At 31.4% G+C, this 16497-nt stretch overlaps 1 protein-coding gene across 3 annotated transcripts; it reads right to left on the bottom strand.

Annotated features, from left to right (window-relative positions):
* Positions 1-2773: 2773 nt before the first annotated feature.
* LOC132737968 (guanylate kinase-like) lies at positions 2774-16052 on the bottom strand. Of its 3 annotated transcripts, XM_060725363.1 has the most exons (9): positions 15894-16052; positions 13057-13176; positions 12382-12423; positions 11074-11170; positions 10623-10761; positions 9826-9910; positions 9523-9608; positions 7886-7917; positions 2774-6468 (listed from the first exon to the last, which is right to left on the bottom strand). In XM_060725363.1, the coding sequence occupies exons 1-8, from the start codon at positions 15937-15939 to the stop codon at positions 7888-7890; spliced, it is 645 nt and encodes a 214-aa protein (XP_060581346.1). In that variant the 5' UTR covers positions 15940-16052; the 3' UTR covers positions 2774-6468; positions 7886-7887. The 3 variants fall into 3 exon arrangements, with proteins under 3 accessions (XP_060581346.1, XP_060581345.1, XP_060581347.1); XM_060725362.1 differs by lacking the exon at positions 7886-7917; XM_060725364.1 differs by lacking the exon at positions 2774-6468 and having other exon boundaries at positions 7885-7917.
* Positions 16053-16497: the final 445 nt, after the last annotated feature.

Here is a 16497-nt window from a genome sequence, read left to right as displayed (position 1 = left end):
AATATCTTAGCTCTAGCTCTTTGGGTTCTTTAAAAGAAGATTTTTTTAAGTTTTTACTATATGCATATAAGGAAAATCAATGACCCCCTGGGGCGGGGCCAATTTTGACCCCAGGGATTTTATTTGAACAATCTTGGTAGACACTCACTAGAAGATGTTTCATGCCAAATATCTAAGCTCTAGCTCTTTTGGTTTTCTAGAAGAAGATGTTTAAAGTTTTTTCTTTTGGTTGCCATGGCAACCAGAGTTCTGCATGGAATGGAATTCTTTGAACAACTTTGTTAAGGCTTCACACAAGGAACATCCCTGTGAAGTTTCATTATGATCTGCCTTATGGTTTCAGAGGAGATGTCGTTTGAAAAGTGTGAACGGACAACGTACGACGGACGACGTACGACGGACGACGGACGAAGAGTGATCCTAATAGCTCACCCTGAGCATATGCTCAAAACAAAACGTTATGGCAGTAAATTTCAGCCAGTCATTGAAACATTCTTACAAAGTTTGTTAACAATAAAAATTATGATCTCTAATGTTGGCAACCCGGAAAGGAAACTGACCAATCACGTCGGGCTCAGGGGAACTTTCTTATAGAACATGGATGCTCCCCACATTCCACTGTTTTGTTATTACATTGTATTATACAGTTGGAAAGACTGACACTGACAGCTGTAGGGATAGACAAATTTATATATCTGTCCTCTTAGTTAGGGCATAAAGACAACTTGTTATCACACTTTTATCGCATGCAATAACTTTCTTCTCTGTAAGGTTATTTAAGTTACACCTACACTGTATAGATTGTCACTGGTTTTCAGCTTTAATGGGAGGAAATCCCAAGGTGCTCTTTGGTAAATTACATCTGTCATGAATGGTCACCAGAGGAAAACTACCAACCCTCTGTTAGTAAGTCAGCAAGACAGCTTTCTCACATGAAAGAATCAGTAGTTCTTAGCCAGTTTCAAAGTTAATGCAGTGTGAGTCTTGAAAGTGAATCGAGGCAGCAAACTTGACCACTGTTTGGCAAATGAGGCCCCACTCAATGTTATGAAGCATATAACAAAGTCACTATGCACCAATTTACATTTATTTCTCACCAACTATACTAATAATCAATAACATAAATATAATAATATAATACATATAACCTAGCCAAAACTATCAATTCTGTAAACATTAAATCAACAACCCAAGTAACTCCCTTGAATATACAGAACCAGATGCACAATCTAAAATTTTGCTTAATGCTTTATATATGTATAAATATATATATTATATATACATAAAACACCCTTTTAAGCATGTTAGTTGTTATAAAATAAACTATCTTAAAAAAAATACATGTAACAATCCTTAAAACAAGGGCACTAAGCATATCAACAATAACTTAGCCCTGAATCTGAAAATAAAAATTACATGTTATTTTGCTTGCATAAATATTTTAGCAGTAACAGGTGTTGGTGTTGCAGTGACTCATAATGTTAGTCCCCTAAAATTATATTATCTTACTTGTATGCACTGATAGATGTCTCGATCTTTTAACAACAAACTTCCAACTTTTAATTCAAATAAAACAACAAATTCAAATAATTTGGTCAATAAATACAAAATAGTACATTGGCCAGACATGTGCCCACACTTAAAAGAGATATGATAAATAAGTCCAGCATACTTCAGGTCCTAACATTTGTTCAAATATATAAATAAGCATCAGAAATATTAAAGACCAATTAAGGCATTTAACTTTACAGGGATTTTTTTCCAGGATTTTGGGACATGACCCATACCCATGGAATTGGAAATTTCAGCGATTTTTGTTAAAAATGCATGACTTAAATTTTGCAGCAATTAAATGAATGCAGAGAATCACTGTCTAAGATGGCGTCTTCAAACATTTTAGCACTAATACAGTGAAGAAGCCCTTATTTTCAAAAATTTTAGAATTCTTTATTCAATATTTCTATTTTGTAACTTTCAATTGGGAATATTTTCCTGTGGATTGGGAAAATAATATACTATTTTCGATTGGGAATACGACCCAATGACGGCTATAAAATAAGCCAAAAAATCCCTGCTTTAACCAGTAAGAACACAATATAAAATAAAACACACTTAAAAACAGGCATAGCCCGTTACTTTAACATGTATAAACATCTTTATAATACCTTAATTACATTATAACATGTAATTTTAATGAAAAATACAATACTTCAAGTGATGAGAACACAAAAGAAAAAATAGATCTTGATGGGTCTGTAATAAATGTTAAATATACCTGAAAAAACTGAAACCTAGATGTGAAACAAAAATACATATCCCAAAAATATATCACAAAAGAAAATAATTTAATAATTTAAATTCAAACTTGGATGTCTTATTTTATAACATACAGTCATATCCTGTAATTGTTACCAGAATTTCTGCACATTATTTCACCCAACCTCCCCAAAACAGAAATACGTATACACTAAATAACAATTGAAACCTCTATTGTAATTGTTGTCAAAATTCATAACAAGCAAAAAGAAAAGTGTCCTTTTATGTGTATTTATGATTTACTTTAAATGAATTTGAATGACACTTGTGATAAAATGACTTTAAGATAGAGCCACTTAAATGAACGACACACATGCATGCACGCACACACATCTTTTATTAAAGTATAAATTGACAAAACTAGTAGCTGTACAAATGCTACATATATATTTACAACTGTACATGTAATTCTGAAGTTTAAACTGTACAACAAACAATAACATTGAAGAAATTCATCTTTTTTTTTCCATTTTTCTTTTTAATTTAAATTTGTAACGTGTCTGTTCATACATGTGTCTGTGTCTGTAATATCAAACTCCTTAAGTTATCCACACTTTTATAACTTGCTGCATTAAAATAATACATTATGTATGAAGTATTTCAATAAATCAAAATATTATACAAAATCGAGCATACATGAATATTGTGTATGATTTCAAATTTGTATTTTATTCCAAAGAAACAATATTTTTTTCCAAGTAAGAATACATAAGAATTAATAAAGAAATAGAAATCTGTAAAATGGTCCCTACATGTAAACAAAAATATTTACAAATCTTCATTTAATATACAGAACATTCTACAATACATATTGTATAATAATATACATAAAATTATATCACAAAATAAGTAAAGAGTACAGACAAAATTGAACGTTAGAAAAAAAAGTAGAAAATTAAAAGAAATGGTGAAGACTGTACATTTTTCAATTAAGAAGAAACCCCATTATTATTCTAACAGACTTTGTGCTCCGCCCATTTTTCCTAATATGTCAATATGTAAATGACTCAATGCACCGCCCATTTTTCCTAATATGTCAATATGTAAATGACTCAATGCACCGCCCATTTTTCCTAATATGTCAATATGTAAATGACTCAATGCACCGCCCATTTTTCCTAATATGTAAACATGTAAATGACTCAATGCACCGCCCATTTTTCCTAATATGTCAATATGTAAATGACTCAATGCACCGCCCATTTTTCCTAATATGTCAATATATAAATGACTCAATGCACCGCCCATTTTTCCTAATACAATAATCCTTCTCATTGATTGAGACAAGCATTAAGAAATTGAGATTGTATCAAAAAGGAAAAATTTGCAATTTGCATAAAAAAGTCGGATACATTTGAGACGGTTTATATGTTAAGAATTTATAAGTAAAAAAATCCAATGTAACAGTTGTGAATTTGAACATGTGAACATGACTTTGAATAATTAAAAACATAAAAAAAAACGACTGATAAAATAGAAATGTGACAAAGTATTTTATGGCACAAGGTGATTGAGATTAATGTAATCTAAACATATACACAAACAGTGCCTATAAAGTTCTAAGTGGATTGAAAAAAGAAGCAAAATTAGTTTTTGCTTTAGAGACTTAAAGAAATTATTAAGTATTAAAAAAATAATTGGAAATGAAAATAAGAAAACAAAATCTGCTGTAGTTCAGACATTTCAAGTATAAGCATCAATTTGAAGGAGAAAAAATTATGGACATTCCTCTTTAATCCCTATCCCCCAAACTTGTATTTGGCGCCCCACCCCCCAAACACACACATTGAAGTAAACACTGATAAAGAAGGTGGACATTATTTCATTCAGAAAACACTTTAAATAATTGGTGGATGTCTATAGATGACCCATTCTTCTATCTTTAAAGATGACCCATTCTATCTTTAAAGATGACCCATTCTTCTATCTTTAAAGATGACCCATACTTCCATCTTTAAAGATGACCCATACCTCCATCTTTAAAGATGACCCATACTTCCATCTTTAAAGATGACCCATACTTCCATCTTTAAAGATGACCATACCTCCATCTTTAAAGATGATCCATACTTCCATCTTTAAAGATGACCCATACCTCCATCTTTAAAGATGACCCATACTTCCATCTTTAAAGATGACCCATACTTCTATCTTTAAAAGAAAATATATTTAGGTGGGTGTTAAAACAAGCTAAATATCACCACATATTCTACTGGCAAAAAGGTTGGATTACATATTATGATAATATGGGGGACTTTTTTTCTACTATGCCCTCTAAAAATTTAGAAAATCACATATTTTTTGTTGATAGTACAATTCATACAACTGGGAACAATAAAACTATTTTCAACAATACTCATTTCATACATTGGAATGTATCTCTAATTAAAATCCATTATAAAGGAGACATACATATTCATTGTAAAACTATAACGGCAATTGAAAAAGTCGGGAAATAAAGTCATGTCAGTCATTTAGAAACAAAAAAAGAATATAATTATAGTGTTCATATATCATGTAAAATGTGAGTAACAAAAAATCTTTGTATGTAATGTGTCTCACAATTTAATGATACTGTGAATTTACTGAGAAATTGAAAGAAAATATCTTTCCAAGTCTTACACACCATTTTTACATATCACTCTAAATCTTAAATAAAATACAATAATACTTATTGTATTTATTATATTTAACATTTATTGCAAGAACAGTGTTTTTGAAATACCATATACTTTATTCTTTAAAAAACTGTTAAAAGATGTTCAAACAAAGATAAAAAAAAAATTATATATTGCATTTTATGTTTGTTTGAACATCCTCGGGATGATAATTTTACTGTTACCCACAAACCCATGAGTTATTTATATACTAGCACACTTGCTTATTGGGGGATACTGCTCCAACACCCCTGCTTTTGTACATGCTTCTTTTCCAAACAACAAAATTCAGAATAACACTAAGGAAACAGAATAAAAGCATATTAAAACAGAATAAAAGCATAGTAACAAAAAAATGCATGCACACTGGAGTCTGCGAAACTTGATTCTATCTAATCAAAGAAATGTTAAGAAAAATTACATAATAATTGATCATAACTGAAAATCTCATTTATTTTTACATTTATAGTATTTCTTGGAGGCTCTTGTGATATGATTTTAATGTTTGGATTTCATTAAGTTAGCTTAATATATATGTTGCATACCAAAGGTTGATAAGCATGTAACATAATGTTAATGAGTTAGGCCGTGGGTTATCTGACGATATCTTGATATAAAGCTCATGAAATGGATTATATGAGCCGCGCCATGACAATACCAACATAATGGGTTTGCGACCAGCATGGATCCAGACCAGCCTGCGCATCCGCGCAGTATGATCAGGATCCATGCTGTTCGCTATCAGTTTCTCTACTTGTTATAGGGTTTGTAAGCGAACAGCATGGATCCTGATCAGACTGCGGGGATGCGCAGGCTGGTCTGGATCCATGCTGGTCGCAATCCCATTATGTTGGTTTTGTTGTGATGCAACTCATATTGTAAATGACCTTCCAATTTAGTATATACCTTTATGCCAAATTGCCATCACAGTCAAAATATCACAACAGAACAAAAACATAAAAGCACAATATTTTTTACAACATCACAGTTATAATGTATTTTGTGCTATTGTCACAAGCCTTGCAACGAATTTCATTTTTGGATCATATTTTCACACTAAGAACAATTTTCTAGAAAAACGAAGCGTGTAAATAATCTGAAATTTTTCACAGAAAAAAACACCAAGTTTTTGGTCAATACCTATATCAAATGGAACATTAGCCTTAAAAAAATATTTCCAGTCCTGTCATGTCAAAAAATCTCAGATCAGCCTTTAAAGAAGCTTAACAATAATTGCTTCCCAAAAGTACTTTCAATAAATTAAAATAATGATAAAAAATACATTGAGAACAACAATTTTCGTTGACAATAACATGAGCTATATCATGTAAAAGCATAGATAGTTAAGTTTTAGATAATATTTAATGATTGAAAGTATGTTTTCCCCTGATATTTTACCATTCATCCCACATATTGCATTCTTTTTATTGCAGATTTCTCTCCAGACAATTTACCTCCCTTTTTTGTAAAAGTCGGCCTGTACCTGTTGTATGTCCTGAAAAAATACAAACTATACAATTCAACATTTGAATGGGTTACCTACATAGCTATATATCTTACTTTGCAGTAAAAATGAAATTTAAACTATTGTTTTGTGATAAAAATTAAATGTTCAAAAAATGACAGCAAAAAAATTGTTTATTATCAGTTATACTAATATAAGAAAGGTATAGTAAGGCTGCGTTTAAAAGATCACTATATTAATCAACATGAAAGATATAATATGGGAATGAGAAATAAAACATAGCTCCCTGAAAAGTCAAAACTTTACAACATCGATTCACTATAAGATTTATATTATAGTAGTCAAATTTTTACATATGAAATTACTGATATCAAATTCAATTTCTACTCTAAAAAAGTTTGTTCCAATATATTGTTAGAAAAAAGATACAAGTAAAAATTACAGCTTGATGAGAGGCAATTTTAACAAATTATCTCTGAAAGATATTTTTTTCAGACAGTATAATGATTTGAGAATATTTGATTATATATTTATCTTCTTTGCCATACAGAATATTAAAACCCCATATCATTTTAATCTTACTTTATGTGTTTTTTCTTGAAGGATATACATTTCTGTTTACACATCCCTTGTTGGGCACGAAAAGCAGCTTGTGCTGTCGAGTACGGACCCAAAACATATCACTAGTTATGACCTTAAAGGTTTAATTTTGAAGCATAAAGTGGTGATAATTTACCTCCACAGAATTTCCATGGAATATTAGCCAAAAATATGAATTTTGAGCTAAAAGTGGGTCACTGTATGGCGGCCAATCAGAACCTAAATGTACAGTAACCCGAGACAATATGAAAGGAGGTAGCCCTGAAAAGGGCTGTTAGGCCAGCAAAGGTCCTGCCTTTCAAGCCATCACTCTCTGTGCTTGGGGCTCACGCACCCTAGCACACTTTTCTCATCCTCCCTGCCTACTTTCAGGACACTGGCAGATAAGTTCATACAAGCTCAGTGGCTCAGCCTTAAATATTACTCTGAGCTGGAGAGAGCGTGATATAATGCCGACTTAAACGTCACTGAGGATCTTTAACCATCTGCAGATGCCCTGTGCCTACACAACAATGTGCATATACCGAGGGGAAAGAGGGAAGACTGGTTACAAATATTGCTTACCATTATGTATTGGTTATAAGTACCACTTATCAATATGGAAGCATCCATTACTATATTTGTTAACCTTTTCATTTACCAATTTTTAGGGGTGGGGGATTTTCAGTGTATTTTTGAAATTTGAAAGCCAGAAATTTGGAAATTTTCTGTCTATTCTTTTATTGTGAACTGTGCCATTTTTTGGTATTAGTTATACAAGATATAAAAACAATGATGTTATCAGCCAGTAGCATGGGGATTAGGTGGGGATACAGGGGGAGCTAGAGATACAATTAAAGATACTCACTTCTAGTTTCCATTCTGTACACTTTTTAAATCCTTCAAATAAAGAATAAGCACTGACAGAAGTGGGTTACAGTAAAGCATGCACTAGTCTAACTAGTACTACATTAACAATACAGTCAAACACGTGTATAAATAAATATACCAAAGCAGTCCATAATTCTGCTGAATTTGTGTAAAGGATTTGCCATAATTTGAATTTGGAACAGTCCATTCAAAGTTAAAGCAAATGCAATAACAAAATACAATAATTGAGCTACCAACAGTATAGAGCCTGGTCAGACTGCACCTACATGAAGACTGTACTGGATCTAATTGGCTGGCAAAGGCTTATAAATTTTGACTGCATCAGGTTAAAGATTAAATTACAAACTTGTATGATAGAAAATGTTTGAACAGGTCCCTAAACAAACAACTAAGATTTTAATTAAAATAAATGGTTTGGCTGTATTAGCTAAACAACTAGCATAATGACGACATACTGTAAAATTCCTAATAAACGCCCCTCCCCTTATACAGCCCCCCCCCCCAAGGTTTTATGATATCATCAGTGCTAAACTCATGCGTACATTCATAATTTTATTCAAATCCTTCAGAATCCATTTTATTTTATAGTAAACACAAAAAGGTATCATATGCACTTTAAAACATTGATTCTTTTTAACATTATTACCAACACTTGCTAACACTAAATGTTTTTACAATGATTTTTGGATTTTGGAAAAAATTTGTTGTAGTAAAAGCCCCCCTTTTGGAAAATGTTTAGCCCCCTGGGGACGTTTAATAGGAATTTTATGGTAGTTATAGAGGTTAATACATGAACAATACTATACATCTTAAAGATCAATGTAATTTTCATCGGGATATATTAACATAGTAACTGGTGAATGGGTGTAATGATAAATTGTTGAATGGCCACCAAAGACTTCATTAAAGTTGATTTAACTTCTGATTCGCAAAAATCGCAAATATTTCCACTTTGCAAAAATTTACTACTGATACAGTATATGAATCTTTTTCCTCTTTAAACTCATTTTTAACTAAGTTCTGACATGCAAAATATTAAAGCAATGAAGACTTTGACAGAAATATAAGCAAGATAAATATAGTGTAGTAATGATTCAAACTGCCAGTAATAACTACTATTCTACAGTTAGTAGATCATAGTTATAATTAACTGTATTTAGATCAATAGAGCTAGCACACTTGTTAGTGTAAATTAACCTGCCATAATCTTGTCTATAGATTTTTGTACAGTCATCTTATATCTACCAGACAGTATTGATTTGGTATTTATTGTGACAAGCAACAAATTGTTTTGTCAATACAAAATAATTACAAGAAAGCATTTTATGCATCATAAATCTATTATGCAAATCTGGATTTTTGCAACAAAGTTTTTTTATACATGACAGTTAAGAGTCTCACCATATAAAAATGACAACAAATTTTATTTTTCTTAAAAAACTCTAAAAAAATTACACAAATTTTAGTAATTCTGTTCCTTGTTGTATTTTATTTGTGAACTTTCTATCCTGAATACTTAAATCTAAAACTAATTCTGAAGAGAAATACAAGACAATATAGAGAAGAGGGTATCATATATCAAAGGCAAAGTTGAGAAATTCTGTAGCTACTTACTGTACATAAAATGCCTTTCAACTTTTCATATGCTACATCTAAGTCATCATTGATTATAATATGATCATAAGCACCTGGTACTTTTGCTGAAATGAAAGAAAATTAAAATTTACTGGATACTTCATTTGTACCTTTTATTTGATTTACATGTGCTCTTTTTGTTAACAAATATGTTGTGATGAAATTCTTATTCTATCCACTAATCTGATAATTAGGATTAGACAGGTCAGGGATCTATGCATTGGTAAAGACAAACACAAACAAATTTCTGCATCCTTCCAATATTGTTAAAACTTCACTTACCATAATCTAGAGCTTCTTGTACTGTGTCTAACCTTTTCTTTAAACTTTCCTCAGTTTCAGTGCCACGACCTCGCAATCTCTTCTCCTGCAAGAGGAAATTTATATGTAGTGAATTAAAATATATGTTTATACCGATTAATTTTGCAAAGTGGAAACATTCGCATGTTCGTGAATCAAAATAATTCGCAAATTTTTTTGTGATGTAAAGGTATTCACTTACACAGTAGTTCTTTCATAGATAATCTGCTATAGATTGAATCATAAACAATGATAACACTTTGAATTAAAAAAAAAATCTGTTTAAATATATCTGTTAAAACTAAATCTGCTGGAACTAAAGATGACAGCCTGTGCCACCAGTTTAGTGTCAGGCCCGCCTGCACAGCCATGAAGTCTGACCAGAGTTAAAACTGTTGGAAGGCATGCTTAAAATTTTCATCCAGATATTTTCAAAATTGATAACGGAAAGTTTCAAAATTTGATACTGGATAAGTTTAATTAAAAAGTTTTGCAAATTAAGTGTAAATATTTACTGCTTTGATAAAGATGCTCGTTGATAGCTTTTATGTTTTTAAATTTTTCTACAAGAGTTAGAAAAAATTATAAGAAACCAAAAAATACTGCAGTAGGATCAATGAAAAATACTTCAACTATTCCCTACCAAGAAAATGGAAAGCTTGTTCATTTCTTTTCATATTTCAACAAATAACAAACTTGTAGATTAATCTCAGGGGAAAAAATAACTTGTACACACATAGCAAAATACAGTAAATGTGAAAATGAAGTTTCTGACTTACCAATGCTTCCATACTAGGTGGTTGAACAAATATATATTTAGCTTTAAAATCTGTAGCTTTTATATTTTTTACACCATTAATCTCCACATCAAGGATACAGATCTTTCCACTTGACTGAACCTTCTCCACCGCCATTTTACTTCAAAAGAAAGCATGAAAAATTAAACTAAAATATTGCTGACTACACGCATGTTCTCGAAGGAAATCTTGCGATAATTAATCGAAAGTGATGTCATGTGATGAACACAGTGCACTTATTTCTGATATTCGAGAGAAAGGTAAAAAAATATGCTGAACTTTTTATCTATGTTAGTTGCATAGGCTCATTATCATAAATGTTTGCCCGGCATTCATTTTAACATGTTTCATTGTTTTTCATGTTGACCATTGCATTTAAGTAACAGAGCATTTTGACTCATTATAATATCATTAGATGAAAAAGGGAGATAACCTAGTTCCATAACAATTCCCAGAAAATTGGGCATGCTCTAAGAAACCTCCATCAGCTACCATTTTTTCAAACACAGCTCTGTCCACAAAATAATAATCTGAAATACAGAAAATAAATTATAAAATACTTTCTATATATCAGTCAGTCAATTAATCTACTTGTAGTCACATTGTTTTTGTGGGTTTTTTTTTCAGTCAGGGGATGGGCCATACATTTAGGGAAACATAACAATTATTATGTATTTAGTAATATGCAGCAAGAGGTGAAAATCTAAGGGGAGTCAGCCCTTGAACATGCCCTGGGAAAGGGAAAAAGTCTGCGCACATGACATTAAATGTTTTATTTTTTGTGTTTTTTTTTTTTGTATTATATTTCAATATTTGCATAAACAACAAATACCATGTGTATGTTTTACAATTAGAACTTGCAGAAAATAGTGCTGAATTGACATAGTTTGTCATTAAGCAGCAAAATGTATAACTGACTTCCATACAAAATACTGCATCACTTTAACTGTACTCAATTGCAAAACAGAAAAGACGGTTCAGTTAGTCAGTTTAAGTTTTTGTTTGGTTTTACATCACACCAACACAGTAGATGTCATATGCAAACCTTCAAGCTTTATTGGTGGATGAAGACCTCATGTGACTCAGGGCTCTCGTTAGCATTTTGAGACTGGGGCCAGGGTCCATGCAGGGGGGTGGGGGGAATTTTGCATGATTTTCAAATATTTTTCATTGAAGGGGTAATTTTTTTTTCGGTAAGACTTGAAATTGTGCGACATGTTGGAATGCTAAAAACTGTCCCGAACGTTTTATTTATACATACATACTAATTTCCTAATGCCGTTCACGGAATACGTCATACTAACTTCTGGTTGCCATTCGTGGAATATATATTTGCCGATCGGTGTTTTCTATGCCTGTTAAATATTAATTTCAAGGGGGATTTTTTTCAGTTTTAGGGGAAAAAACACACTTTTTTGGTGGGGGAATGGGGCCGAATACGGCCCCAAATTTTACCAAACGAGAGCCCTGGCACTATTTAAGGCAAGAGCGGTCACACAAGTAGAATCACATCTTTCTTAAAAATCTGGATACTAGTATCTTTTTCTCATGAAAATCCACGATGGTGTGGGGCAAGTGGTTGGATGTGAACAACCTTAACTACTCTACCACCCCTTGTCAATGAGTTACTTCAAACTATAGCAGGACTACAACAATATAATTATTTTTTTATGGTCCTCTAACGAATCTACAGTGAGTAGAACAGATAAAGTCTAGCTTTAGTATATGAAGTAAAACATACCTTTCCCGTCTGTTTCCCCTTCACGCGGCTTCCTTGTTGTGTCTAGAAAAAAACACACACAAAAAACATCAATTTCTAAAGCATAAATAAAGACCTAAAAGAATTAAAGGACTAACTTTGTAGCATGAAAGAGAATATTTTAATATAAACAGTACACTGCCTAACTGGGAATAAAATTCTGTTTAATCATTCTGAAGGCCATATTTCTACTGCATTCTAATTTTTTTTTTCATTTACATTTTCTCTCTCATTTATTTACATTTACTTACTGTTTAATTATGTTAATTCAAATGCGTAAAAATTGTTACAAATCACATACTTATGCTGATTTAGTGACTCAATATAAATAGTAATGCAAGACAATGCATGTATTTTGACATGACGTAATTTATGTCAGCAATACACTAAAGGAACATCAATGAAAAATATTATTTTTTCATTTTAAACATTCTTTTTTTGGGGGTATGTGATAATTAGAATATTATATATATTCATCCGGGTTCATTCCTGAATTTATTGAACTTATTGAATAAAACAATATGCACACCAGATGTCCGCATACTATAATTTTATTCAACTTGTTTAATAAATTCAGTATTGAACTTGTACTCATTAAAAATCCTCTATTTAATCACACATTCATCCTTCCAATCTCACTTACATTAAGAAACTTACGAGAAACACTAAACTCAAAACATCCTGGAAAATCTTTGAACATTTTCTGAAGGAGCGTGCTCTTGCCACTTCCAGAAGGTCCACTGATCACCACTGGTTTAAAAGACGCCATAGCTCTTCCTATTTAAGAAATAACAAAATATTAATAAACAATATATAAGAAATTCACATATAAAATATATTTTTCATTACAAAAATGAAATATTTCTTCCTGATTTATTCTAACTTCTATCTAAAATTCATTCAGTTTTATATTTTTTCACTCTGGCCTTTAACCATTTTTACTTACTATTCCTGTGAATGGGATAGTGAGTCTTACAGAATATAATTATGTTGATTTTAAAGCAGCTTCACAAATTTAAATTACTGTAAGTAATCTATTCATTATCTCAATATAAATATTATAAAACCAGGCATCAAACAGATAGATTAAGGACTGGCTGAATCTGCTATTGTTTACTTGTCTTTGAACATTCTAGAAAACTCCATCTTTATGCTAATTGCTTTGTATATAGAGAGACTTAAATTCTTGATTTACCTCACCTTTGGTAAATTCAGGCCTTTTTTTCACTTATATCATAGTTTATACATTCTGTTACAAATATGCAAAATTTCAAACGACACAAACTTTTTTAAAGAATTCAGCCATCAATCGATTAGCGTGACCAGATGGGCAGGTACTGAATTACTGCTTGGGATTCAACATTTTCGATAAAACTGACTTCTTTCATGTCTCTTTTTTCTTGAATGAGAAAATGTCTGCTTATTTTTATAATGATCGTCAAATACAGAAATGAAACTAAAAAAGTGTAGAAGCTTTTTTTTTTAAACGAAATCTTCGGAGACTCGAGTCGGGACCGCAAAGCGGGAACGGGCTCTGGTTCGCCAGGCTAATACTGTAAATCCGGTATTTTTCGCGATGTTTTAATTTTCGCTATTATTCGCGAATCGGCCTCGTCGCGAATTCATGATGCCGCGTAAATTTTATAACATAACATATATTATAAAAAATAAATCTGATGATAATTTCTTTTCGAATTGTGATAAAGTGAATACATTTTAATAAATACAATAACTGAATGCAAATATTTAATATGTGCAATGTTTTATATACATCATAATAAAGATATGAAGGTTAAAGATTTTTCCCATTCCTTTTTTTCTCATGAATACATGCATGTAAAACACAAAAAGAGACAATATCCACAAAGTTTGCACTTTACAGACAAATGTTAACACATATTGTTTAGATGACAATTGATTTACGATAAAACAGTGATCAACGGACAATTTTCATACGGTAGATTAAGTACTATAAACAAGTATATAACACCTTCTTACAAACATTTAACGTTTTATCAAACCCGTTATTTGCAAACAAAAAACAAATTTGACAAATGATTAGAAAACCGTTCATAATAAGTCAATTACAATTTTGTATATAAAATAAATAAATAAAAACGGTCTCTTATTAACACCATTAACATTTACCTTGCATAAGAGCGACACAGTATAAGATAACTTCAACCTACCCTGTTATATTGAGGAAATAAAATTCAAATAATCGCGAATATAAATTTCTGACCCTGCCATCGCGAATTCATGAATACGCGAAATAATCCGGGGGTAGGGTTTTCGCGAAATAAAGATCACGCGAATATAAAGTGATTTACAGTAGACTACACAATGTACACATGTATATTGAAAAGAAAATCAAATAAAAACAAATTAAAAATTAAATAGTATTTTATACAGGTAGCCTGGAACCCCGTTGTATCAATCTATTTACCCATAAATCACAACTGCAGTTAAAAAATTTATATCTCCCTGAATCTTTACTTTGTATTATTTATTTTGATTCTTTTGTCACAATATTTACATGGCAAACATCACTGATATATAATTTTTAGCTTTGGAATATACGGTTATTTATAGACATGTCAAACAGGTTGGAGAATTAGGTCACGCCATTATATTGATGCATTGTGAGAATCGCTCAGTTAGTCAAAGTTTGGGAAGCCTGACCCATCTTTATGCTAGATTTTTCAGTCAATTAGAATTCAAGATGTCTGTTTAAAATGTCAGCATAAATTTAGGAACTTTCAACAGACAGTTAATGTGCTTTTAATAAGAACACACTATTTATAAGTCTTTTTATTATCTACAAATTCTGATGGTACTGGAAACCTGTTTTTGATCATTTTTACAACACGAAACAAATGCGAAACATTTTCGTGACACTGTTGTAAATGTTAGCAATCAGTAGCTAGTGCATTTTGCAAAAAAATCGAAATATTTGTAAATAGATCGATACAATGAATAGCATGATACAATGGGGTTCCACTATATATCAATGAAATTTTCAGTGTCAGTTCTAGTTTATTGCCTCCACTTCAAATTTAGCTCGATGATAATTGCCTTTAGAAGTATTATGATAAAGGAACAATCGCTTTGTTCTGGCTTAAGAAAAATACTGCAGAGCTTCCGACTGAAAACTGAAGCGGAGCATGAAATAACGAATGACTCTTTTAAAAATGAAAGCTGTAAAATAATTTTTTTATCCGACTTCCATAGGCTTTGACTTCTTTCATATTAGAAAAGGACTAAGGGCGAAAAGAAAGTCTTTGGTGATAATATAATTTTGTGAAACGTATAGATCTACATACAATTTACAAAATTTGGGCCGTACAAATAATTTGGGAGTGAAAAGTCTAGGTGTGACGTGTGAACCGAACCCTCTTGAGAGCGAAAGCATGGTCATAGGAGTGAAACGTGTGGCATTCCTTAAATACATGTAAATTAAACACTACGAAATAAGAGCACAGCGATACTCATACCTGAATAAGCTCTTATAAAACCTAAAGCCTGTGGCAAGACACGCATACAGATTTTTATATCGGCGTCCCTTGTGATAATAACGTTTAAAACTGGTTTAATGAAAATTTTACTTTGTTGAACTTGTTTTATTTTGCATTTTGAGAACCAGACTGTTAAGCATATACTAATGTCTGTCGTACCGTCTTGTTCCGTAAAAAATTGGTACGTTACGGTACCGTACTAGAATTGATAACGATTCGCCTCGTTAACGATTCGATCCATAACGATTCGACACTTAAGTGACAATTCGCTTCAAAAATTGATACATGAATATTAAAATTTGTTAATTATAAAAGCACGGATTTATATTACAATATAAATCCGTGATAATAGCTAGAATATTTGTGGTTGATTATTAAGTAAAATTGAAGTTAAATGTATTATAGTAATCATAGTCGGTAACAATAGATGGAAATAAATAATATTTAAAAGTATATATGTATTTTTTCCCCAATGTTTTGGTTTATTAAATATAAATTAAAAGAGGAGTTTTACGACATTGAATGAAGTCGGGACCCGGGAAAAAACAATAGAATAAAAGGTCTTCTTTGCCTTATATCAAAT

The sequence above is a fragment of the Ruditapes philippinarum genome, unplaced genomic scaffold (assembly GCF_026571515.1).
Source record: "Ruditapes philippinarum isolate M1 unplaced genomic scaffold, ASM2657151v2 ctg3068_1_1_1_1, whole genome shotgun sequence".
Classification (NCBI taxonomy): Eukaryota; Metazoa; Mollusca; class Bivalvia; order Venerida; family Veneridae; genus Ruditapes; species Ruditapes philippinarum.
This window is presented reverse-complemented; position numbering and strand designations above follow the sequence as displayed.

Excerpts from the sequence above, each read along its gene's own strand:
- LOC132737968 (XM_060725362.1), bottom strand. The coding sequence starts at position 15,939 with ATGCGTGTCTTGCCACAGGCTTTAGGTTTTATAAGAGCTTATTCAG. Across the intron at positions 9,911-10,622 it reads CACCTAGTATGGAAGCATTG|GAGAAGAGATTGCGAGGTCG; the intron begins GTAAGTCAGAAA and ends TTCCTCTTGCAG. Across the intron at positions 9,609-9,825 it reads ACAAGAAGCTCTAGATTATG|CAAAAGTACCAGGTGCTTAT; the intron begins GTAAGTGAAGTT and ends CTTTCATTTCAG.